The 24468-nt window shown below is 44.6% G+C and overlaps 3 protein-coding genes across 6 annotated transcripts; 2 read left to right on the top strand and 1 right to left on the bottom strand.

The window, feature by feature from the left end:
- Window positions 1-203: 203 nt before the first annotated feature.
- On the bottom strand, window positions 204-1822 carry LOC129173997 (diamine acetyltransferase 1-like). The gene is made up of 6 exons (XM_054765493.1): window positions 1557-1822; window positions 1135-1186; window positions 966-1046; window positions 701-802; window positions 602-642; window positions 204-528 (listed from the first exon to the last, which is right to left on the bottom strand). Exons 1-6 carry the CDS (start codon window positions 1617-1619, stop codon window positions 352-354), a joined length of 516 nt encoding a protein of 171 aa, XP_054621468.1. The 5' UTR covers window positions 1620-1822; the 3' UTR covers window positions 204-351.
- Window positions 1823-2718: 896 nt separating this feature from the next.
- Window positions 2719-7970, top strand: acot9.1 (acyl-CoA thioesterase 9, tandem duplicate 1). Of its 4 annotated transcripts, XM_054765532.1 has the most exons (16): window positions 2719-2859; window positions 3312-3400; window positions 3551-3577; window positions 4012-4057; window positions 4502-4672; window positions 4742-4779; window positions 4855-4938; window positions 5392-5495; window positions 5769-5842; window positions 5926-5993; window positions 6074-6185; window positions 6252-6342; window positions 6414-6499; window positions 6576-6663; window positions 7366-7516; window positions 7604-7970. In XM_054765532.1, the coding sequence occupies exons 1-16, from the start codon at window positions 2846-2848 to the stop codon at window positions 7657-7659; spliced, it is 1299 nt and encodes a 432-aa protein (XP_054621507.1). In that variant the 5' UTR covers window positions 2719-2845; the 3' UTR covers window positions 7660-7970. The 4 variants fall into 4 exon arrangements, with proteins under 4 accessions (XP_054621507.1, XP_054621509.1, XP_054621511.1 ...); XM_054765534.1 differs by lacking the exon at window positions 3551-3577; XM_054765536.1 differs by having other exon boundaries at window positions 2773-2859; window positions 3312-3709.
- A 5917-nt stretch (window positions 7971-13887) lies between these two features.
- pld1b (phospholipase D1b) lies at window positions 13888-24036 on the top strand. Its single transcript, XM_054766111.1, has 26 exons — window positions 13888-15005; window positions 15548-15718; window positions 15806-15969; window positions 16041-16183; window positions 16254-16362; window positions 16441-16506; window positions 17185-17243; window positions 17349-17441; window positions 17528-17680; window positions 17764-17913; window positions 18368-18451; window positions 18753-18834; window positions 18923-19033; window positions 19101-19283; window positions 19426-19645; window positions 19718-19846; window positions 19918-20036; window positions 20097-20210; window positions 20808-20918; window positions 21008-21096; window positions 21173-21286; window positions 21488-21537; window positions 21646-21780; window positions 22569-22722; window positions 22804-22921; window positions 22991-24036. Exons 2-26 carry the CDS (start codon window positions 15580-15582, stop codon window positions 23213-23215), a joined length of 3114 nt encoding a protein of 1037 aa, XP_054622086.1. The 5' UTR covers window positions 13888-15005; window positions 15548-15579; the 3' UTR covers window positions 23216-24036.
- The last annotated feature ends 432 nt before the right edge of the window (window positions 24037-24468 follow it).

The raw sequence follows: 24468 nt of genomic DNA, 5'->3' as shown, positions 1-24468 counted from the left end.
CTAAAAACAAGTTGACATGTAGAGGATCTGAGTAGCATTTTTGCAGCAGATCACTCAACACAGCTGGGCACTCCTGTCATAGTTACGATATTTGACTAGCATGAACATACTGCAGATTTATATTTTTCTATGACTTTCTTACAAATAGTGATCATTCCTTTGCTTTCTGCAAGGACAGTGGAGCTCTATCTGAATGAAGACCACACAGCATTTCTTTATTAGCTACTTTTTATTATATTAAATGTGATCATCAGAAACTAACATTTAAGTAATTGTTTGCTGGCCTCTTGTACAGTTTTTGTAAGTGGAAACATTTGTCTCCCCTCCTCTTCTCGTATTATCTCCTCGCCTTCACTCCTCAGTGGGTGTAGCCATCTTGACCAGGCTGCTCTTGTCAAACCTGTAGAGCCTCCAGCCTTCCTCCTGTGAGAGGTCCTCGGCACCGCGCCGCTTGTAGTACTGGATGGACATTTCGTTGTTCTCGGCCACCACGAACATCATGCCCGTGCAGCGCGTCTTTACAGCCAGCTGCAGGACGAGTGGGTGGGGCGAGGTTAAAGTCCATACAGACCACATCTGCTTGCGTGATGTCACAACTTACGTCACTGAGCCGTCGCAGGATCTCTGAACCAATACCGAGTCCTGTTAAGACACGAGCGATTAGAAGGGGACCAGACTGGACAGAGTGTGGACTTCTTACCTCTGTACTCATCCATCACAAAGAACTCCTCCAGGTAGAGCTGCTTGCCAACCCAAGGGTCATAGGTGAAGTAGTACATCGCAAAGCCGACCACTTTAGAATCTGGAGGACAGACCGCGTTTTTAAAAAACAAAACCTGAAGCCTTCAGAGTCACTTCAGCCCGAAAGCTTTTTGTGCTCTATACAGAAAGGAAGTGGCAACACTCATGCAGTTGGAAGGTCAAGGCTTTGAATTCACATTCCTTTATGTGACACGTTCACTTACCTTGGCTGCTGTCCCCTCCTGGGATTTCAGCAATGATACAGTGGTAGAACGGCGTTTCACCAAATCCATCCTCAAGGAGCTCTGTAAACATTTTTTTAAACGTGAAAACATACGCACTAGAATACATACATACATACACACTCCTTTTGTCAACATACTTTCGTCTCACCTTCTTCAGTCAGCGTCACCTGGTGCTCCATCTCCTCATGTTTAGCCAGTTCCTTAAAGCAAAACGGCACTGTTACAAATATATACACACACAAGAAAAGGATACATTAGGTTTAAAAAAAAAAAGTGCACACTGAAGTGGGTCAGCCTGAACGCGGACCAGATGGTGTTTACAAAGGCGGCGGCTTCAGCGGAAGTGAATCACCCGGACCCGAACAAAGAATGCAGATCGTGACGTCACATTCGGACATCCTCGAGGGATTTTTTTTACTGCTGCGTCACAGTCGCTTTACTACGTTATCACCAAGCTAGCCTTTCATCACTGCTAGGATTAGGTTCAACAACTGGTCAGTGCTAACTGTGTTAGCTAAAGTTGACCAAATTCTAACGCGACATCGGAGCGGATTAGTAATCATTGACTACCTTCACCAGTCGTAATATATCCGGCACGTCCTTTGGTTCAGCCTTTCGCAATTTATACTCCATTTTCTCCTTTTACTCTTTTTTCCTTTCGCACGAAGTCCTCTGTATGTGAAGTGAAAGATTAGGAGCTTCTTCATTCGCTTCAGAGTGGCTATTCCCCCGCAGTCAGCCTCTGGTCAGGACGTGTTTTTGTCTCGACAAGGACATCCAGATTGAGTGGCCCCGGAACGGGTCGCTGGCGTTTGTTCGCTGCCTCTTTGTTTACGTCTGCTTTTTATAGCAGTGTGGTCCTGGTCTCTGATTGGTCGCCTTGTGGACGTATCGTCTTTCGATGACGCCCATTTTATCCAATCAGAAGCGAGTATGTGTCCACATGACAATTTTTTTTAACCCTCCACGGCCTTTCTAAAATTAGAAATACAGGTCCTAAAATACTCAGCGTCCCGGAATTATTGGTATAGCAACACCCAAGCAGGAACAAAGACTAACATCATGTTAGAAAGTAGTATTTTATACTTTACTTATAACATTTTTTTTGCTGCCAGTCACTTTTCTTCACTCAATTCCCATACATGGAATTATTTAAAAGATCGCAGCTGTCTGTTTCCTCTGATTTAAAACGATTATATGATCTCATAAAGCACGTTATCAGTCCTCGTGTGGTTAATATGGCATTTGTTTTTCTTATTAGGTCGCTTATCAGCAATTTATTAAAATGTGTCTGCAAAATGTCTTCAAAAAACATATCCGCTCATCTTTTATTGTACTCTTCATCTTCTTATTGTCAGCGGAGAAGTGGAGAAGTTTTGTGGGGTAAGTATCTTAATTACAAACATTTTATCATCGTTAAATAATTATTGCTTCTCTTGAAACATAATCAGTGCACTTCTAAGGCGTTGTAATTACACAACATTATTTACAATCGTCGTAAACTGCTTTTAAAAAGATTAAATTAGAAACCTTAGTGTTTGTAGACAAATCCGGTGTTACTTTCATAAGACACTAAAAACGGCTTCAGTTACACCCATTTGTTGCATTTCGTTGAGAATTTGGATGTTAGTGTGACGCCCTCTGTAGGGTTATATCGGTCCAACATGGTGAAGTGAAGTGCCTGTCAATCTAAAATCCGGGTTCATTTTTAGAAAAGATATACAGTACGTCAGAAACCAGGGGCGTGTCTAATCTAAACACGGAAGTGCCTGTTTACCGTGGCCATCGTTTTGTCGGACCGAGGAGGAACGCTTCACTGCTTTTGTTTGGGCTCTTTTTAACTTCGCCTTCTCACCGCAATGTTTTCACCGAGGTTTGTCTTGTCACTTTTTGAGCTTTAACCGAAACAGACAGTTTCTAGCCAGTTGCTAGCTAGTTTGTAGGTTCTTGCAGGGTTGTTTTTGGCTCTGTGTCTGCAGAGGTGGAAAAAATGAAACAGGGTGGAGGAGTGTGTCTGGAACGTACCTCTCTCAGGAAAACTACTGTGAAGGACTCAAATTGTTTCATTATGAAGGGAAATGAAAACAAGTATTGTCAATTGTGAATTTCTATTGGAGATCAACGAAGTTTCTATGTCATTCATTCATGCTAACCCCTAATAAAGTGGGATTTTAATGAACTCAATTTAATTATCCCTAATTTGTCTGATCAGCTGCTCATTGACAGATGACCAGCTGCCCACAGAAGCGTAAAGTGAGACAAGGAAGGTCCATGTAGATAAAACAGGACCTCTTAAAAGTCTTTGTGTACGTTTGTTGTCTGCAGGATGTTGTTGTTGCGGTCTTCTGCGTCCTTGACAACTAAACATCTGTGCACGGGCGCAAGGAAAGGAAGGGCACCCGACATGGTTGAAGGTCAGACGGCCTATTTGATTTTGGATGCACCTTTCAACACAAGTGACTAAATATCCTCCATCTAGCGTTAGAATGCATTTTGTAGTTTTCATAAACACACAAAAGAGTCACTTACTGCAAAATGGAAGACTTGTTTGTGTTTCTCCACAGGAAACCCACTCTTGCACGTATCAAATGGTGTGTTGGTAAACCCAGGCCAATCTAAAAGCACAGTAACGTCATGATAATTAGCGCTAATTGCACGTTAATTCTCTGCGGCATGCCTCCTGGATGGCTGGCGGACCTTTTAGCTGCTGCATCTTCTTCCAGGTCTTGAAAATAGTCACACTGCACCTGACCTGTTGAGGTCGTCACACCTGTTAACCTTTTTACTCTGTCTCCATTCCCCTTCTGGTTCATTTTCTCTGGTGTGTCTTATTATTGGCGTCTCTCTGAGGAAACAAGATGTCACTAACATAAATTCTAAGTAGAAGTATTACCTCATGAGAGATGCAAATTGTGCTTGTTTCCTTAGCGATCTGCAGAATGAGATGGCATGAAACCTTTCTTTTCTGCTGTCCCAACACACACGCACACACACACACAAACATGATTTCTACTGTGCGTTCCAGTGCGAAACAGGCTGAGAGAAATCGTGGGAGCTTCCACCAACTGGAGGTATGTAACCATTATGAGTTACGACGACGATATCTGGCATTTAATGTTGCTCATCTCACCACCTGATGTTTTTAAAGGTCCCCTGGCCCATGCAAAAGTCACCTTTTAATGACATTTTAACAGTGTTATGTGTCCCAGGAGCCTGCTTATGAGCACCAAACTTGAGAAAAAAAGTTTTTTATCTCTCTCACTTGTTTGCTCCACTTTTGAGGGAAGAGGAGCTCAAACACTCGCTTTTGAAGTTGAGGCTCATTAGCATTAAAGCGACAGAAACACAAAGGGTTTACTAAACAAGTTAAACATATCAAACCGTATAAATTCTGGACACCACACTTCTGAGACATACTGTATTTTAAATTTGTGAAAAAATACTGTGTTTAGCATGAGACGCTGCCCTCTGCTGGTGCGCAGCCAGAAGTGCACTGAAATATTTCTTATGCACAGCGACCACCAGCAGGCCATGACAGAGCGCGTCTCCCTCTCCTCCATGTTGGCCAAGTCCCAAAGCGACCTTCCCGTCAAGAGCATGAAGGACAGCTTCCTGGAAGTCCACCTGCCTCTGGGCTCTGAACCACAGCTCAGAGAGAAGTACCTGACCTTCCACAACACCGTCAGGTATGAAAGAAAGCCACCAGGAAGCATGGTCCCATGTGTCTTCACTTCTTTTCTCCTTATCTTTGCCAGGTTTGGACGCATCCTGGAGGATTTGGATAGTTTAGCAGGTTCCCTATTCTGACACAAGCCACAGTAGCAATCAAGTTGAACACTGACGATAACTTCCTCTGCTTCTTGCTCAGTGCTCATCTCCTACTCACACACTTACAATCCAGCCCTGAAGAGGTCGCCATTGTCTATTGTCACCGCCCTGGTGGACAAAATAGGTGAGAGTCACTCACGCACAGTCACACTGTTTCGTACATGACTGTTTTTTTTTTTTTTGGGGGGGGGGGGGGGGGGGGGGGTTACATTAAGGGTGTCCACACTGAACACTGTACTGCAAAATCCAAGGACGCGGTGCCATTTTAATATTTTAAATTTTCTGAAAAGGCTAATCAAGCATACAGTAGATATGCCAAGAAGTTAAACATATAACAGACTTGGTGACAAAAATCTTTTATGAGTTTTTTCTTGTTAGTATCAACATTTCTTTCCTTTTTCCCCCATTTTTTGTTGTTTTTTTGGTTGATTCTATTGTGCCACGGGCCAAGAAAAAACAAGCTGCGGCACTTGTTTGGATTAGAGTGTGTGGCCAGGGGATGAGCAAGGGTGTGGATCTGATTGAGACAGGTTGCCATGGTAATACATCATACTCTTGATCGACGTGTGCTTTTAAGACATGAGGCAGCAGGTCATATATCCCGACTGCGACATCAAGTTCACTGGTCATGTGACGTGGGTGGGAAAGACCTCCATCGAAGCCAAGATGCACATGACACAGGTAGGCCCGCCTCTGACTCACCTTGATTGACAGGTTTGACACCAGCCGTGAACACTTAGTCTTCCTTGTGTTGCTAAAGTCATGTAGAAAGTCTTCCCAGTAGAGTAGAAGCTGTTGTAGCTACAAAGGGAGAGAACAACTTTCGCTTCCCGTTTCCCAATAATTTGGGAAATATAAATAATATATATATAAATAATATATAATATATAATATAATATAAACTCAATGAGGAAATCCAGATTGTGTTTTGTTTTTTGTTTTTTTTCTCCCCAGTATCGAGATGGAGCTTATTCTCCGGTACTGGATGCGACATTTGTCATGGTGGCTCGAGATCCAGAGAACAAGAGGTTGCATATTGAAAGAAAGTTCAACATTTTTAGCAGGAAAGGTAGTGAAAACGCTGACTTTGTGTACTTTTGCTTCCTGCCAGAGCGGCGTTTGTCAACCCACTGAGGCCACAGGGTCCCGAGGAGGAGGAAATCTTCCAGCAGGGAGAAGGTAGCAGAGAACAAGTCTTGCAAAGACATCTGACATGTCCCTGATATTGCCTCGTGTGTGTTTGTGTGTGTGCTCTGCAGCTAACAAGTCTCGCCGCGTGGAACTGAGCACCGCATCCCTCCTGAAGGTGGCTCCCACGGCCGAGGAGAGGAAAATAGTCCACGGCCTCTTCCTCAACACTCTGGACACCAAGTAGGAACATGCTAGTGTGGAAGTCTTAGGTCGGTTTATCCATTCACTTTCTGTGTCTTCTTTCAGGACGGTCAGCTTCCGCAGCCGAGTGTTGCCTCCCAGCTCGGTGTGGATGGAAGACGCTAAACTCAAGGGGCTGGAGATCTGCCACCCTCAGGTGAAGCCAATGTTTGTCAATCACACAGATGTTTACATTTCATTACCTTATATCTGCTTCTTACGTCTCAGGAGAGGAACATCTTCAACAGGATCTTTGGTGGCTTCCTCATGAGGAAGGCCTACGAGCTGGGCTGGGCCAACGCCTGCTCCTTTGGGTGAGAGTTTGAGAACTAAATAAATTAAAATAAATACTTCAAAACACTTCTCAACAAGTGGCTGCATCTGCCGCAGGGGGTGTCGCCCCAGCCTGGTGGCCGTTGACGACATCCTTTTCCAGAAGCCTGTGGAGATCGGTTCCTTGCTGATGCTCTCGTCACAGGTCAGGAAGCAGCAAACAAGAACATAGTATTGTATTTGGGAGATGTGGAGTTTAATGACATTTAAGCGCAAACAAAGCAATGTTAGGTTAGTCATAGTGTCAACATATGAGAGCATATTAACAAAATCTTGATCTGGATAGATCTCCTCAGATCTTTTGTTTCAGGTATGACTCTTCCTGTCTACCTCTCGTTTTAAATAATACATTTAAAGCCGTAGCTATTTTTAATTATTACTATTTAAAAATTCATTTCAATCTAAATAAATGTGAAGTAATTTTGAATAAAGCTATTTCATTTAAAATATTTCAAATTGATTTCAGTATAAATTATAAAGGATTTACATTTAAATAAATCTATTTTGAAATTACTAAGATTTTCAAATTTATTTCAGTCTTATTAAATATAAACTAATTTTAGATTTCAGATTCAATTCAAAATGTTTTATGTAAATCTATATAAAGTCAAATCAATGTTAAATAAAGCAGTTTAAATTTAGTATTTAGTAAACTAATTTTAAATGTATTAGCTATTTTAAAATTATTAGTCTTTTGTAACATTTTTATATCAATAAGACTATTTGTAAATGTATGTAAATAAACAGAATATAAACCAAATACCTATCCACTAAGTTGAGCTTTGTCAATATAACACGCCGCAGTGATAGAAGTGTTACCCTGACGACCACACCGTCTTCGTTTCAGGTGTGCTACACGGAGGGGAAGCACATCCAGGTCAGAGTTCACAGTGAGGTCTTTGACCCGCTCGCACGGCAGCACAACACCACCAACGTCTTCCACTTCACCTTTGTGTCGGACCGTGACGTTCCCAGCATCGTCCCTCAGACGTACGGAGGTAAGCTCTTACACCCCCACACTTGCACTGCTGTTTGCCCCCCCCCCCCCGTCCTGACTGTGTGTCTTGTATGTGTTTGTCCCGCAGAGTCCATGTTGTACCTGGACGGGAAGCGCCACTTCAACCAAACAGTGGACCAATGACAGCACCTTTCTCCAAGACACGCTTCATACATTAGTGTCCTGTTGTTTACATTTGCCTCATTGGGAACATGCTTTACATCCACGTTACTGACTTCCTTTTCTTCTCGCTGTTTGGACGTGACTTGTCAGCATCTACTTCCTCACGCATGGCACCTGACTGACTTGATGCACTGCTTTCATGTTTATTATCACATATATATTTATATTCTGCTTGGACTCTGTTACATTCTTCACTTGGCTGCTGTTTAGGAACAACTTTTATTTTTGCCATTGAGTTGTGTATGATGCAAATAAATGGATTCTTATTTTGATTCACAGGTTTGGTTCTTTGCACGAGCATAAACATGTTTATCACAGTTATTTTATAAAAGACCATTTAAATAACAGAGAGGCTTCTCATTTCCTGTGCACTACCAGGAATCTTGAGCTGCACTGGAATGTGGAACGTTCCTGTTTTCCTGCCTACGTGTGTGTGAGAGAGAGAGTGAGCGAGCGAGAGACTGCAAATCACTCCTGTACACCTGTTTGCTTTCAGGGAGGTGGAGACAAACTACCTGGAAGTCTGATGGTGGTAGAAGACGAAGCAAGGGGCGATGCTGCTGTCTTCAAGATATATATGTATATATATGTGTGTATATATATATATATATATATATATATATATTTTATTTTTTTTTTTTTGTATTGTGTATCAAACAGGAAATCAACCAAACGTGTGCACTGATATAACAAATATTGCCATAAGAATGATGATTATGATTATAATAAACTTTAGAAAAAAGAAAAGGCTTCTAAATGATCAAACAATTCAACGACTTCCTGTTGTAATTTGTGTTTTTATTCATTTAAACAGGAACTTCCGTCTACATATTTCCAGACGTGTTTAATAATTGCTTTCACATTAAAATAAAAAATGTTAGGCACAAGTGAATAGTCAAGGAAAACAGAATAACTACGAAACTTCCGGTAATTTCACAATACAATCCCTAGAGACATGAACTGAGCTTGTATACGTTGTCGCCTCGCTCGCTCGCTCGCTCTTATTTTGAAGTGACCGGAACTTTGCTGCATAAATCACCTCAGTGAGTGAGTGAGAGGCGGCGGCCGTCCCTTCATTCACACACAGCAGCTGCTTTTCATCTGGAAGAGGTAAGACCGGCTCTTGTTTCCAGGATGTATGTGTTCATTTATTAAAATGTTTGACTTTAGTAAAAGTTTACATCCGCGCGTGCGTGCAATAGGCCAGCTAGTGTCCACGAGGCTGTGTGCACTCGGCGGGTTCTCACGATGCGGATGTTATTAGTTGTTATCGTCTAGTGTCAGCGTCACTGCGGTGGTCATGTGGTCACATCAATGTGAACCCGCTCGGCAGGGGGCACCAACCTGAGGGTCGCGGGCTTCTTCGTGTACACTTCTATGAATGGTGTGAGACGCTTTCTTTTATTCCTGCACTTCCTCCTTTTGCTTGAAGCTCCTCTCTTATTCTATTGTTTCGTCATCAGTGTGTTAAAGGTTGATTTATGCTTCTGCGTCCAGCTGGGTCCTCCCTCTTCAAATCCTCCAGTGTCACGTGACATGCACCTCCCCCCCAAAAATCTAACCTCTCATCATGGCTACTTAAAATATGATTTTGCTGCTTTCAGGCATGCTAATAGGCCAGATCCATTGTGTGTTGCAGACCTGCCAACATGTGCGCATTTTTCTTACTGTCAGCCTCTGAAACCTGGATTATACACCTACTGCATGTCGAGGCGCCATCGTACGCTACACCAGCTCACTCCTCCCCCTGCAAACCTTGTTGCGCCGCCTGACGTGCACATTAAAAAAAATGTGACTGCACGTTGCTGCGACGAGGACCGTAAAAGCTGTGATTGGTTGATTTGCAGAACATAAACTCCTGTGTGCATACGTTCAAGGGGCGTACAACCCACCTTTGTGTAAGCCCGCCCCTCCGATTTCGAACCAACATTTGCAAAAAAAAGTGACCGACGTAACATATTGATTAGTTCCAGCTCCAATCACGCTCCCCTTCTCTCTTTAATACCCATTGTTCACTCGCAACGAAGGAAGCCAACACACTGCAATGGTCGACGAAAGTTGTGATTGCTCACTAAGTTTGTAAAAGTAAAATAAAAAGCGGCCATGATGCTAATTGTCCTCTAAACACTACACTACCCGTGAGTCTTAGCTGCCATTGCCATGGAGAAAAAGCAGCAGGCATCCCTCAGGATGGGTTGCCATAGTAACTGAATCCATCTGAGCCAGATGTGATTATAAAAAAACACACAATGTGAGGCACAGATGCATCATGGGAGTTCATTTATGTACATCATCATCTTTTTAACGAGTAGATTCCTGTGGAAAAACTGGTAAGAAAAACCTTTCTACTCATGTTCGGTCACGACTGTAAAAGACATTTGTGGCGCCCCCTATGGGTTGTGGCCAAAGTGCTTTGGAAGACATGCCAGCATGCATGTAATCAGATTATGGATGGTGGCCATGTTTTTAACCAATCTTGCTCAAATTGTATCCACGTGTGCTTGTCGGTCCCCTAAAGGTTTGTACCAAATTGTGTGGTGATTTGGCTAAACACCTTAACCTTGCAGTGAGGTGTTTGTAGAGCAGCGTATTGAGACATTTCAAGTCAGTCACACTAATGGGGTTTAATAACAACGACACCATGTGGTGTATTTGTCAGAAAAATAGTAGCACAAGCCATGCAGTCCTGGTGTGTGTTTTGACAAATTTTCTCCCTTCTGTGTGCAGCAGTTCAGGAGTAGAAGTGTATAATGTCTCTATGAAGTTATGTGTATTTATTGTTTATACTAGTTTATTATACATTCTGGTAGTTTTCAGCACCTAAATTGATGGGTAGACAGATCACAATATCTATGGATGAAGTTATTCATTAAAATGAATGATGGGGGCCAGAAAAAAAGATGAGTTTCGTTGATGCTGACAGTCAAAACAAATACCAGATGTTACAGATGTTGTTTAACTAGATAAGGGCAGCATATTTCCCATTTCCTGGATGTCACAAAATGAACACGATTGAAGATTTTGGCAGACTTGTGTGTTTATGCGCCTGTGTCGCAAGGCTGCCGCCATCCTGTGGGGCAACAACATGTCCGACCAACATGTTACGCTAGCGCCGACTTGCAGGAAGTGTGAGGAAAGTGTGTGAGCGAGAGAGAGAGAGAGAGAGACAGACAAAGACCTGCTCTTCCACTGCACCTTGTCCTCCTCACCGTCGACTTTCTGTCAGCCTTTTGGGCTGGGTATTGCTTTTGTTACGTGTCGGTAGGATTGTATTTGTGTGTGTTAGTGCGTAATGGCTTTCCCAATACTGTACATGGGAGTGCTTAATTGACTTTGTGGGCGTGTGCGGCCAACACACAGTCATGGACAGTTGCCGAAGGAGGGGCATGGTGATGTGAGAGGTGCAGCCTTTTATCAATATCACCAGAAGGCCGTCTGGAAGATGAGCGCATCAGCCTTTGAATCATTAATGGCAACAATTTGTGTTGGCGCTTGCTGTGTTCAGCTTCTACATGTTAACAAACTTCCCTTAGTGGGTGAAACAAAGCATTAAAATGTGACAAATAGGGCCGAAACATCTCCAAAACAAACAGGATTACCTGTTGTTGTGTTACATCAACACAACGTGACAGTCTTCTTCAGGGCTTGTAAGCAAAAGGTCACAGGTTTGATCTCCCTGTTGCAGCCTGTCTTAGAAATGAAGCCACGCTGTCACCGCAACATTAAAAACAACAGCTTAAAACAACATATTAGTCCTAATGCAATGTTCAGCTACATGCCGTTCTGGTCACATGTTTGCCTTTTTCATCTGCAATAAAATATCTTTGATATAATGAAAAAAATAAAAAGTGTCAAACAAACTAGCTAGCCGTAGCTGTCCAGTAGCTCCTGCATTGTCAGTCCACCAGCGAATGGCAAAGAACGAGTGATTGAGAAGCCCACAAAAATGTCTATTTTTGACACACAGCTCATTGCCCCCCGCCGCTCCAAACCTTCCTGCTAGCTTGACGTTGATGTTCTCCTCCGATTGCAATAACAGAGATTAGATTAGATTCAGCTCCAGAATCCTGTTTTTTGGGGATGAATTTATTTTCAAAATGTACTTAGCCAGAATAAACCCCGTTAAATGACTCAACGACAAATTATTTGAATGAGTCTTGGGGTTTGGCACGTGAATTATGCTAACTGAAAGCGGACGGCCCACTTGGGTTTAGCCCAATAAAGCTATTAGCACAAGAAGAGAATGGAAGAGATGTTGGCTGGAGAAGCTCCAAGAATATTTCTTAAGAACAAGTGAATGCTGAGCTTTCAAACATGTTCGGCGTGAAATTCCGGTCTTAGCGTTGCGTTGCTTGGAGTGAAATGACACAATGCTTAATGCTGCAAACAACCAGAATTAAGTGCAGTGTATTATATTGTACTTAACTACGTGCTCTTTTAAAATGAATAAAATGTCAACATTAGCCACGCCCGAGAATAAAGATACACAGTTTGGTTCAAAAGAAATGTCTTTTGGGGGGGGGGGGGGGGGGGGGGGGGGGGGGGGGGGGGGGGGGGGAGTGTCAGCTAAATTCCTGACATTTGTTGTGTCGTTTGTCATTAGTTAGTAAATCAAGTGGTTGTGTGACTGGTTTGTCTGCTGAGATGTTTGCAATGATCAGATTAGCATCACCTGATGGAGGACAAGATGTTCTCTCACAGTTGCTGTTGCTTCTCAGCCATCTTTGTCACAAACGCAGAATTAAGTGATATTGTTACATTTAAAATACTCAAAGAGTGTTTTATCTACCTTTTTAGAAGTAATAAAATGTCATGTTTGATGCATTTTACTTTCAAGAAATCCTCTGAGTGGCTCTTATAGTGAAACTCCACCTGCTCCGCTCTAATTGACCACCAGGTGTCACTATTACAGCGTCTTCGGTCCTGTCAGCAGTATTTGAATGGGTCTAAAGCACAAGATTGTGACGTAATTTGGTTTCTTCTGCTCATTTTCTTAATTGTACTTGTCAAAACGGTCTAGGCCAGGGCTTTACAAAATGTGACGCAGTGAGCCTCCCCTCAGAGGACATAATAAAGCTGCAGCGTCCCCTGCTTACTGAAAAATCAATTTTCTGGAGTGTATTTTGTGGTGGCATGTTAGGTTAAGTCGCGACTCTAGTCTCTGAGTTTGAATGGTTGTTTGTCTATATGTGCCCTGCAATTGGCCGGTGACAAGTCCAGGATGTACCCTGCCTCTTGCCCCAAGTCAGCTGGGATAGGCTCCAGCATACCCCTGCGACCCTTGTGAGGATAAGCAGCTTAGAAGATGGATGGATGGATGGTATTTTGTGGTGTTGTCTGCTCACCCTAGACTGTTTTCTCTCTCACTGTTGGCATTAAAAATATGTTCATTTTTCCTTTTAAACATCAATAAACTTATCCTTTATTTTTATTTTCTCACACTGCTGTACCTCCACCTGGAGTAAACCGATGCTCAATTGTTTTATTCAGTTTACATTGAATTCCTCTTCAAATACAGAAACGGCAAAGAATGGAAATAAAACAACGGGAAGTTAAATGTGAAAACGTTCCCCAGTTGTGTGTGACCTCTTAAATGGACAAAATTTCCCAGAGACGCGCTTCAAAACATGTAGAAAAGTCTTCCCAGAAGTGTAGAAACTCCATTTTCTTAGGAAAATAGTTGTCACACTCGGGTGAAAGTGGACAGCGTCCTCACACACGGATGAAAACGCGCAGGCCTCGGTCCCTCATGTCCTATGTCAACAATGACTCAGGGCCTGTGCGTCTCAGTGGGCGGAGCCAACATGCAAGACAGCAGTCTCGTTCTTCCTGTTTTGCTCATGCACATGTTAAGTGTTTGCGGGTGTGTTGTCCACCTGAAACTGACTTTGTAGTGTGTCTTTAGATAGAAAAGGTGTCAGGTTTTCTCACACTTAAGTGCACACGGGCATGCAGGCTCATTTAAAAAACAAAAAATATCAAGTAAAAGGACATGACCTTTCACCTCTGTCACACATTAACCTTTGCTCCTGTGAGGTTCAGTATTGATATTATTGATTCACTATGCAAATTCTGTCTGTTTCCTAGTCTGTTTGACATTTTCTCCATGAATGGCTTTATGGCTTGGTCGTTTAGGTAAGTTTGTGTTCCTTCCTGTCTAAAGTCTATAAGTGGCGGCCATTTTTGTTGTTATTCTGTCATAACTCATCCAAAACATTTCATTCAATAATAGCTCAATAGTTGGATAGATAGATACAATAGATAGGTGCACAATAGACAGGTGCTAAACAGTTAAATAATGTTGTCTGAATATAAGAAATTGAACATTTATTCAATAAGAAGACAAAATTAACCTAACCTAAATACTGTAGCTCCACTAGCTAAATACTGTAGCTAACTAGACGGATAGAAGCTAACTAGCCACACTAGCTACCTAGATGCTTACTAGAAAACTATATAGATAATCTAACTAGCTTCAGAAGCTAATTAACCATGATAGATAGATATATTGATACAATGATAGGTGTTTTTTAAGATTGTTTACTTTCTTTTTAAAGTCTATGTGCAGCAGCCGTTTCTTGTTGTGGACACTCACTAATTAGACAGCTAGCAAGGCCCTGAATAGCCACGCCAATTCGACTTATTTATCCCGCGGGGAGGATTAAGAATCAAGTTGGCAGATTTTGACATTTTTAAAGACATTTACTTTGGCATGCGTCTGTTGCAACAGAGGCGTAATGGCTCATGTGTGTCATGGTACCTGCACAGTTCTGGCCATATCCCTATGTGTCTGTGTGAAATGCACTCATCAATAAATGCGGGATCTGCTCCTGCGGCAGTTTTGCGGCATCTCTGTGTGAAAGAGGCTAATGATATGAAACTGACATGTCACGTAGGTGAGAAATACTCAGTGGATGGTTGCGATCTTTCCACTCTCCCAGTCGGACGCTCAGGCGGCATCTTTGTGTGCCCCTCGTATGCTTTTATAACATAGACAGGTAGATTTCACAGAAGAAGGCCCGCCTCCTCGTCTGTCATTGGCTGTCTGGCTCGCTCGGAACCAACAGCGCCTCCTCCCCACTGCCAAGTGACGTCTCTCTGCTGTGGCGGTCCGCACTTCACTTCCGACCTCCCTGGCTGTCTGAGGCTGCCAGAGTGTCTGAGTGTGTAAGTGTGTTTGTCTCTGTGTGTGTGTGTGCGTGTGCCTGTGGAGGCATGTGGTATAGAATGGAGGACAGGGGTTATGGGGGGAACAGTTCATGCTGAGGATGATGAGGATGGGCTTCCCTCAGCCGTCGCAGGCTCAGGTCAGTGCATGTGTGTGTTTTAAAAGGATGACGAACTTTCTGTCGCAGCCTCAGCTGCGTGTGTGTGTGTGTGTATGCTTTGGCCCACTGTCTGTCTGGGGAGTGATGCAATGTGTGTGTGCACCTAATTAGCGTGCTCATCTGTCTTCTCGCATCATAATTTGTCGGAATGTAAACATTTGCAAATTTGCTGAACATATTTGGGCAAAAGTGGTGGAGCTAACCTGCTGCTCATCATAGAAGATGCACATATGGAGGCCATGTCCACTTGTTTGACACGCTCTTTAGTACATGAGTGTTTGCGTCCTCTCCCGATGTGATGTATCTTTTTACCTGTGGCCGCCATCCTTCCCCCTCTCGCCCCACACGTTCTATCATCACATCCCACGAGATGCTAATCCCAACAACAGGATTAGCGGCCGTTTTAACCTCATTCCTCGATAAAAGTGAGCACCAGGAGGGAGACAAAGTCGGCGATCGTGTGTACCAGTGAAGTGATTTTGGAAGTAGTAGCTAAGTGATACCGCTACGTGTTCCCCCAGGTGAGCCCCGGGCTCCAGACTGAGTGTTAGCCATGTTGGGTCAGGCCCAGCCAACCACCAGCACGCTGCAGCTGGTCGCCAACGACATGAGCGGCATCATGGAGACGCTGGATGCCCGTGAGCTCGACACGGATGACAGCCACTATCACACCACCGATGCTGGAGTACCAGGTTGGGTTTTTCTTCTTCTTTTTTTTTTTTAAACTGCTTTAAAATCTACTTTGCGACACATTGCACATGTTTCTCTGACTATTCCAGCAAAGACTTTGTCCTTCATGGCTGTCTACAACACGGTGGGCTTCAAGGAGAGCAAGGCTGACGTCTTCCTGTCCTCGCCCATCACTGCCAAGATCCTGGAGGTGGAGCGCTTCACGTCAGCCCAGGACCGCTTCAACGTGAGCCAGCAGAGGAGCGTCAGCAAGGTGGTCCATAAACACATGTTTGGTGTAGAAGAGCTAACATACGGGACTAACTCTCGCTTGTGATGTTTCAGTCAATGCCTGCGGTCTACAAGATTGAGATGAAGCATGGTGAGTTCACCTGGTTGGTGAAGAAGAAGGAGAAGCACTTCCTGGATCTGCACAGAGACCTGAGGACCTACAAGACTGTCATGAGCCTGCCTCGGCTGACACGCGGGTTTGTGTGTGACCACCGTGTTTGCCTTCACTGCCTCTCACCCCTCACCACTCGCCTCTTGTCTCTGCAGTCACACCCTAAGAAGGCCGGCGGGCACCGCGGACGAGAGGAACATTCCCAGCCTGCCCAGAGGTGGTGGAGAAGAGCTGGTCAGGGAGGAGCAAGTGTCCAGCAGAAAGGTCTCTTCATCATCTAGAGCTGTTTGGGGTTTGTCTTGGTGCTGCTTTGTTCATGTTTCTCTGCTGGTTTTGTTCCAGAAACAACTGGAAGATTACCTCAACAAGCTCCTGAAGATGCCCATGTACCGGCACTACCCCGGCATGGTACTCGAACCACTGCATCCCGGAGCACATATTGCGAATGAACAAATCAAATCCATTCATACTTTCAAACAGCAGTGTAGCAACTAACAATCTTCAGGCCCATATTCTACTAGTTTTCAGCAATTTTAAATAAGTGTCAGAGGTGCCACAATAGTGTGTTTTCCTAAATCTACCAACTTTAAACGTGATTTTAGTAAGCCCGAGTGGGTACACACCGTTTTGTGTGCATCCAACTTTAATGAGCTGTTTTTGTCCATGCCTGCCTCTGAGTGTGTCTCCAAGCAGTGCTATTTTACAATTGATCCACTTTCTCCTTACACACCATAGCTGTTGTCCAACGTAATAGACGCCATGTGTCGCATAAAACAACATCACATTGAGGAGTGGGATAGGAGGACATGAACGTTAGCAACACTAGCATAGCGATGTGTGTGAGCTACAGTGCTAACATTACCGTACATCATTCCAGGCTGTTCGCTGGAGAAAAACTAAATGATTAAACCTACAGCTTCCACGTTAGTTGCTAACTGACGGATAGTTGGTTGATTCTTTTTAAGATGTGTAGCGACTATAGATTTTTTTCACGTTTGGCGCTCATAAATGGGCTCTACGGACCCTTAGAACATCATTAAAATGTCATTCTTGATTACGTTGGATTTATTGAACTTTTCTCTTCAGATGGAGTTCATTGATGTCAGCCAGCTGTCGTTCATCCACGATCTGGGCCCAAAAGGCTTGTAAGAAAACTTCATTGACTCGACATCTAGAATTTACTTTAATTTAATTTACTGTTCCTTTAACGTGATAAAGTAGTTCCTCTGATTGTCTGTCTGTGTTTTTAGAGAAGGAATGGTGCTAAAGCGATCCGGTGGCCATCGGATCCCTGGCTTGAACTGCTGCGGTCAGGGCAAGATGTGTTACCGCTGGTCCAAACGGTTGGTCAACACACACACACACACACACACAAAGTGAAAGTTGTGTTTTTTTGTCACATTTCTACACAGTGTTGTTTTACTTGTAGCTGGCTGGTGGTGAAGGACTCCTTCCTGCTGTACATGAAGCCCGACTCAGGTGCCATCTCCTTTGTGATGCTTTTCGACAAGGAGTTCAGCATCAAGATGGACTCCAAGGACACGGAGACGCAGCACGGCGTGCGCGTGGACAGCCTCTCCAGGTGGGCCTGCGCTTTGACTGCCGGGGCTCACCACCTGGCCAGGCCGGCGCCATTTTGAAGTCACTCTCATCCAAACACTCCAGGTCGCTGGTGCTGAAGTGCAGCAGCTACAGACACGCCCGCTGGTGGGGCCAAGCCATCGAGGGATTTGTGCACAAGCACGGCGGCGCCTTCCTCACCGACCACCGCTTCGGCTCCTTCGCCATGCAGGAGGAGAACATCCCGGCCAAATGGTAACCATGGCAACCTCCTGCCATTTACCTTAAGTGCCTTTTGTTTTGTTTTAGTGCTCATCTCTTTAAGCGCCGCCCACTCAAAAGTGCTCAAATGCAATGTACTTTACAATAAACCCAACTAAACAAGCCAAAACTTCCATCCCACAAATTAAATGTCGCATACAATCCATCCTTGATGTAGTGTGCGTGTGTGTGTGTGTGTGGCCGTGTGTGTGTGTGTGTGTGTGTGTGTGTGTGTGTGTGTGTATTTCACTGGAGTAACACGACACAAAAGTTGGGAAAGTGAGCCTCTGTCCTTCATCACCTGTCCCCCTGCTGGGCAACACTATACTGTCTGTGAGACGCCACACGTGCGCGTGTGTGTCATATGTCTCAATATGTCACAACCTAGATAGACTTAAAAAGTAACTTACTCACTAAAAAGTTAATAATTGTGTCTGTGAGTGTGCAGGTACGTGAATGGGAAAAACTATATGGAGGATGTGGCCAACGCTCTAGAGGAGGCCAAGGAAGAAATCTTCATAACAGACTGGTGGTGAGTTCAAGTGTGTGTGTGCGTGTGTGTGTGTGAGTCTACGGAGTTCACTCGTTGGTCACCTCAAGTGGAACATTTCTGTCGCAACGGATCGCTTACTGTCTGACACAAACGCATAATTGTGCGAAAAATTACCTAACTAATTGCTCACAAGTCATTGAGGATTTGTGTCATGATTATAAAACTTGGATGATATCTACAGTATATGACATGTATGCTAGCGTGTCTTCCAGTACATTTTGACCACAATCCATATGGGGCGCCACGCAGTCATGTGATCACAGTGTGTGTTTCTTCTCAGGTTGAGTCCAGAGATCTTCCTCAAGAGGCCCATCGTGGAGGGAAACCGCTGGCGTTTGGACCACGTGCTGAGGCGTAAAGCGGTGAGTGTTGAGCTTGTGCGGGGACGGGGGTTATAAAATAAAAAGTGTGGGGCTTGAGGTGACGATCTTTGCTGTGGTTTGCTAACAGCAACAAGGAGTGCGTGTCTTTGTGATGCTCTACAAGGAAGTGGAGCTGGCGCTGGGCATCAACTCAGGCTACAGCAAGCGAACGCTCATCCACCTTCACCCCAACATCAAGGTGAGTACGCGCATGTGTACGAGGAGCTCATGCTCGTCTCCCGCCTGACGCCTTTCGCCCTCCGCAGGTGATGCGTCACCCCAACCACGTCTCCTCCGCCGTCTACCTGTGGGCGCATCATGAGAAGATCATCGTTATTGACCAATCCGTGGCCTTTGTGGGCGGGATCGACCTGGCGTATGGCCGCTGGGATGACCAAGAGCACCGTCTGACGGACGTGGGGAGTGTGACCTTCTCGCACCAGGAGCAGGTATCTAAACACAAAGGACTTCCATCTGTTTTTTTTATCATTCTTGTCCTCATTAGGGTTGTTTTTTAAAAATAAAGATGTTATGGTGTGGTACATCAATCTTTGTTGTATATTTTCATGATATTTCTAATTGTTTTCCAAGGGTGAGGAATCCACCACCAATGTGGCCGCCCAAGCCAACGGTAGTGGCGGCGTGTCTGGCGGCTACGCGAACGCCGCATTCTCAGCGGAGGACTCGGTGGCACAACCAAAGCTGAAGGGTCAGGGGAGGATGAGGAGGATGAAGATGAGCATCAAGAGGCACCTGCAGAAACACGGCCTGTCTCACCCCGACAGCGACGATGAGCTGGACGACAAAGACCGTGAGTGGTATTGAAGCTCGTCTGTCTCATCTGTGCCTGGCAAAGCTCATGGGGTCTTTTGCTGTATTGCAGGGAATGAGGCGGAGCGAAACCTGCAGTCGGACGTTGGCGATTTGTGCGGGAACACGCGCTTCTGGCACGGAAAAGATTACTGCAACTTTGTGCACAAGGACTGGATAGAACTGGACAAACCTTTTGATGGTAAACAACACAGAATCTGTTTGCAGGTTTGAACGCTCAGTCACCACCTACAATATGTGTTCCTCTCGTAGATTTCATAGACAGACACATCACTCCCAGGATGCCCTGGCATGACATCGCCTCTGTGGTTCACGGGAAAGCTGCCCGCGACGTCGCCAGACACTTCATCCAGCGGTGGAACTTCACAAAGGTCAGCTCCCCACCACTTGAGGAAGAAAATGCAGCTTCTTCATGTGTGTTTTCCCGCCAGATCGTGAAGCCCAAATATCGTTCCCTGTCCTTCCCGTATCTGCTGCCCAAGTCACACACCACTGCCGGAGAGCGGCAGTATCAAGTCCCCGGATGCACCACCACTAAAGTTCAGGTTGTTGCTGGGTTACATTTTTTCTTCTCATTCTCATCCCCACATTGTAGCAATTGCCATCAATTTTAAATCCAGTAAATGTCGGCGGTGCTACAATAATGTATTGGAAGTGTAAAATCTAGCCTTCATGTTGGAATTTTTCTTTTAGCAAGTGTGAACACAGCGTTTTGTGTGTCTGTAGCTTTATGCTAATGAACTGAGTTCATTTCTGACAGTGTACAGTGTGTGTCTCCATATATAATCACATACAACAATGTAACATTAGGGAGTGGGACAGGAGGACACAAATATTAGCAACACTAGCATAGCTATGTGAGCTACAACGCTAACATTACACTCACATTTTAGCAGCAACGTCATGCTAGGTTAACCTGTTTGCTGAAGAAAAACATCATTGAACTTTAAACTTCCACGGATAGTTGGCGGAGCTTTATTTTAAGATGTGTAGCGAAGCCTGCTTCTTCTCAGAGATGAGGGAGATGGTTTTCTCACATTTGGTGCTCATAAACAGGCTCTAGGTTAGAACATGATTAAAATGTCAGTTTGGCGTGATAGGGCACCATATGTTGTGATTGACTTTCCTGTGTGGTCTACCAGATCCTTCGCTCAGCGTCGGACTGGTCGGCCGGCATCAAGTACCATGAAGAGTCCATCCACAACGCCTACGTGCAAACCATCGAGAACAGCCAGCATTTCATCTACATAGAAGTGCGTGTTCACATCAGCTCATTTTATTTTTGTTTTGTCCTGATGGCAACGCCTATGCACTTATTGACGTCACCGTTGTTTCTTTCCAGAATCAGTTCTTCATCAGCTGCGCAGACAACAGGCACGTTTTCAACAAGATCGGTGATGCCATTGCCGAGCGCATCATCAAAGCGCACAGGTGAGCGTGTCACTGGCTTATTTTTGTCACCGCAGCAATAAAGTTATTTTAAAAGGTCCATTGTATTGTCTTTTAGGGAGGGTAAAAAGTACCGTGTGTATGTGGTCACACCTCTGCTGCCCGGCTTTGAAGGTGACATCAGCACTGGAGGAGGCAGTGCCATCCAGGCCATCATGCACTTTAACTACAGGTGTGTTTGCGTTTCTGCAATGAAGATGAGAGAAGTCTAGCGAGTAATAACTCACCTCAACCACACCTTAACCTTTTGGCCAGTGTTTGTGTGAGATTCCTTTAGCGGCTGCCATGTATCTCCCAGGTTCTTGTGCAAACATGGCCCCCCCGCTCCCCCTTCCCTAGAGCAAACACTGATGACAATGTGACTCTTGTGCAGGACCATGAACAGAGGCGACCAGTCCATCATCTCCCAGCTAAAAAGAGAGAGTAAGTCACATGACGCCCACACACACACGGGATGAGGAAAAAGAGGAAGTAAACACAACATAAAAGAGTACGAGACAAATGATGTGACAGCGGGGTCGTGTTTTCCAGTGGGAGACCAGTGGATCAACTACATCTCCATTGCCGGCCTGAGGACCCACTCCGAGCTGGAGGGGAAGCTGGTCACAGAGCTCATCTACGTGCACAGCAAGATGCTCATCGCCGACGACAACACCGTCATCATCGGTAACAACACGTCAGAAAACACGCCACGTCATTTGAAATCTCAAATGTAAATTTGATTGCACATTTTTGGATATTTTGTATGTATCTATATCTAGCAGTTTTCTACAAATTAGTCTTTTATTGGTAAATGTTGCTTTAAAGGTGCCTATTATTATTATTATTATTATTATTATGCAAGTGACTTTTTATGTTGATGTTTTCAAAGTAGTACTTGTTTGCGCCACCTTTTGAGAGAAGAGGTTTTGAAATTTCAGGTTGTCGTTACTTAGTTTTAAAAAATCAATACAATAAAAAACAGGCTTCACTACACATCTGAAAAGAAGGTATGGCTGACTATCAGTCACTCAGCTACAGACGTGGGAGCTGTAAGTTTGATTATGTTTTTTTTCTTCAGTGAGTAGGCTAACTTAGAATGATGTTGCTGTTGAAATGTGAGTCTAATGTTAGCACTACGTCTCACATAGCTATTCTAGTTTTACTACAATGGACAAGTGCAGTGTTACAGTATATACGTAAAAAGTGTACAATAGCGCTTCTTGGAGACACACTCTGTCTGACACAAAAAGCATTACAGCTACAGACACACAAAACGTTTCCAGTAGGGCTTACTAAAAGCACTTTTAACAACTTTTAGTCCTAAATTCTAGGCTAGATTTTAGATAAAAGACTTCCAATATACTATGGCGACCCATATTTAATTGTAGGAAAATACTATCACCATGCAAAACACATTTCTGGTGTTGTGTCGCCACCTGTTGGCCATCTCAAGTAAGACTGTGTTCCTACAGGCTCGGCCAACATCAACGACCGCAGCATGCTGGGGAAGCGGGACAGCGAGGTGGCCGTGATCGTGGAGGACTCTGAGACGGTGACGTCGGTGATGGACGGGATGGAGTACCAAGCAGGACGCTTTGCTCTGCAGCTCCGCCTGGAATGCTTCAAGTAGGACGATGCTTTCCACAAGACTAATTGTTATTAAAGTCACCTTCTTCTCACACCATTCTGTCGCTCCTTAATCCTCAGGACAATTCTGGGCGCTCACACGGACACCACCATCAACGTGTTGGACCCCATCAGTGATCAGTTCTACAAGGAGGTCTGGATGACCACATGCGCTCGTAACGCCACCATCTACCAGAGGGTAAACACATCACTCCTCACTTAAGAGAGATGATGATCCTTCCTGGGAGTAAATCATTTCCTCCTGCAGGTTTTCCGATGCCTGCCATCCAGCGACGTCCGAAACCTCCTAGAGCTGGAGAGCTACCTGGCCAAGCAGGGCCTGGACAAGGAGGACATGGCCCGAGCTCGTGAAGAGCTGAGGAAGATCCGCGGTTTTGTGGTGCAGTTCCCGTTGCAGTTCCTATCCGAGCAGAACCTTCTCCCTCCCATCGGCTCCAAAGAGGCCATGATGCCCATGGAGGTGTGGACCTGAGCCCTCCTGGGTGTGTCTGACACACAGGACTTCATCCAAACTTTTTTTTTGCCCCGCCAAACCTCATCTCATCGCTCATTAACATCACGTCTGATAAAATAATGACATCCCTCCCTCTGCCTCAAATGGCAAAAAAAGGCAGACGTGTGGAGATGCTGAGTGACATCATAACGGGTCGTCATGGTGACACAAGCAGCTTCTCAGCAGCAGTGAGGTGGTGAAAGTTCTGAAGGCAGTAGAACAGCATGATGTATGCAACGTCCGTGGGTATTGAATGTCAAGAAGACACTACCAGTCCCACCCCCTGCCTACTGGCCACACCCCTTGGCCACGCCTGCTTCTACATGTGATATTTACATCAAATCCCAAGTGCCAAATGTATGACAGACCTTCAGTGCTCGTTCTGTGCTATCCATCCAACAACCGCGAGTAACAGTTTGGAACGTGAGCGCTTGTGATGTGTTCAAGTGTCATCTGCGGATTTGTGATATTCCTCCAAAAGCTGTGAACGCAGCATGTGTCCTCTGTGATAATGATCTGCATGTACTCTTCGTCTTTGGAGTCTTCCTCTCTACCTCGCTGTGCTCCTACCTCCCGCCGCAGCTTTTGTAGTGGATTCCCTTATGATGTCCTCTTAAAGTTGCCTTGAAACAGCAAGCTAACCAAGACGAGACTTCTCCGCATGTGTCCCTCTACTCGACTCGAGAACACTGTGTCTCCACCAAAATGCATTATTTGCACAAACTGTCGTGTTCTTGTGGCAAACGTCTGCACGCCACACTGTGCATGAGCTCGTGCAAATAAAGAAATAATGAGGTTAATGAAGTGTGATGTTGTCATGGACTTGATATAAAAATTAACATTTCTTGCTTAGATTTTCAGTCAGCTTGCAGTACCCCTTGTGGTCGCTGGGTGGCGTTGTAGCTCGAGCGCAATGTGTCACGTGTGTTTGAATTTAAAGCGCCACCATCTTTGGGCCTTCGTTGTTTTGAAGCTTCATCGTCCACATTTGGTCAGAAAATGCTATTACTTTTCCTTCTGACTTTGCTAAAAGTAATGCTAACTTTTCTTATATCTTATAGGATACTGAGGACACTTGTGCTATGCTAGCACCGCTAACGTAAACCTATTGGCTAATGTCACTCTGAGGTCACACTAAAGGCTGTGATGTCACTGATGATGTCATGCTCAGATTGCTAATGTCTCTCTGAGGTAACACAAAGGGCTGTAAAGTCACTGCTAACGATGCTAAC

This window comes from Dunckerocampus dactyliophorus, chromosome 21 (assembly GCF_027744805.1).
Source record: "Dunckerocampus dactyliophorus isolate RoL2022-P2 chromosome 21, RoL_Ddac_1.1, whole genome shotgun sequence".
In the NCBI taxonomy this organism is placed as follows: domain Eukaryota; kingdom Metazoa; phylum Chordata; class Actinopteri; order Syngnathiformes; family Syngnathidae; genus Dunckerocampus; species Dunckerocampus dactyliophorus.
The sequence above is the reverse complement of the archived record's forward strand: the minus strand, read 5'-3'. Positions and strand labels throughout refer to the sequence as shown.

What these genes read in the sequence shown, in the direction of transcription:
- LOC129173997 (XM_054765493.1), bottom strand. Translation starts at nt 1,619, where the DNA reads ATGGAGTATAAATTGCGAAAGGCTGAACCAAAGGACGTGCCGGATATA. An exon ending in TGTGATGGATGAGTACAGAG is followed by an intron (nt 643 to 700) that starts GTAAGAAGTCCA and finishes GTGTCTTAACAG; the next exon opens with GACTCGGTATTGGTTCAGAG. An exon ending in TCCTGCGACGGCTCAGTGAC is followed by an intron (nt 529 to 601) that starts GTAAGTTGTGAC and finishes CTCGTCCTGCAG; the next exon opens with CTGGCTGTAAAGACGCGCTG.
- acot9.1 (XM_054765532.1), top strand. An exon ending in CGCCCTGGTGGACAAAATAG is followed by an intron (nt 4,939 to 5,391) that starts GTGAGAGTCACT and finishes TGTGCTTTTAAG; the next exon opens with ACATGAGGCAGCAGGTCATA. An exon ending in CCAAGATGCACATGACACAG is followed by an intron (nt 5,496 to 5,768) that starts GTAGGCCCGCCT and finishes TTTTCTCCCCAG; the next exon opens with TATCGAGATGGAGCTTATTC.
- pld1b (XM_054766111.1), top strand. Translation starts at nt 15,580, where the DNA reads ATGTTGGGTCAGGCCCAGCCAACCACCAGCACGCTGCAGCTGGTCGCC. An exon ending in AGCAGAGGAGCGTCAGCAAG is followed by an intron (nt 15,970 to 16,040) that starts GTGGTCCATAAA and finishes GTGATGTTTCAG; the next exon opens with TCAATGCCTGCGGTCTACAA. An exon ending in CGACAACACCGTCATCATCG is followed by an intron (nt 21,781 to 22,568) that starts GTAACAACACGT and finishes GTGTTCCTACAG; the next exon opens with GCTCGGCCAACATCAACGAC.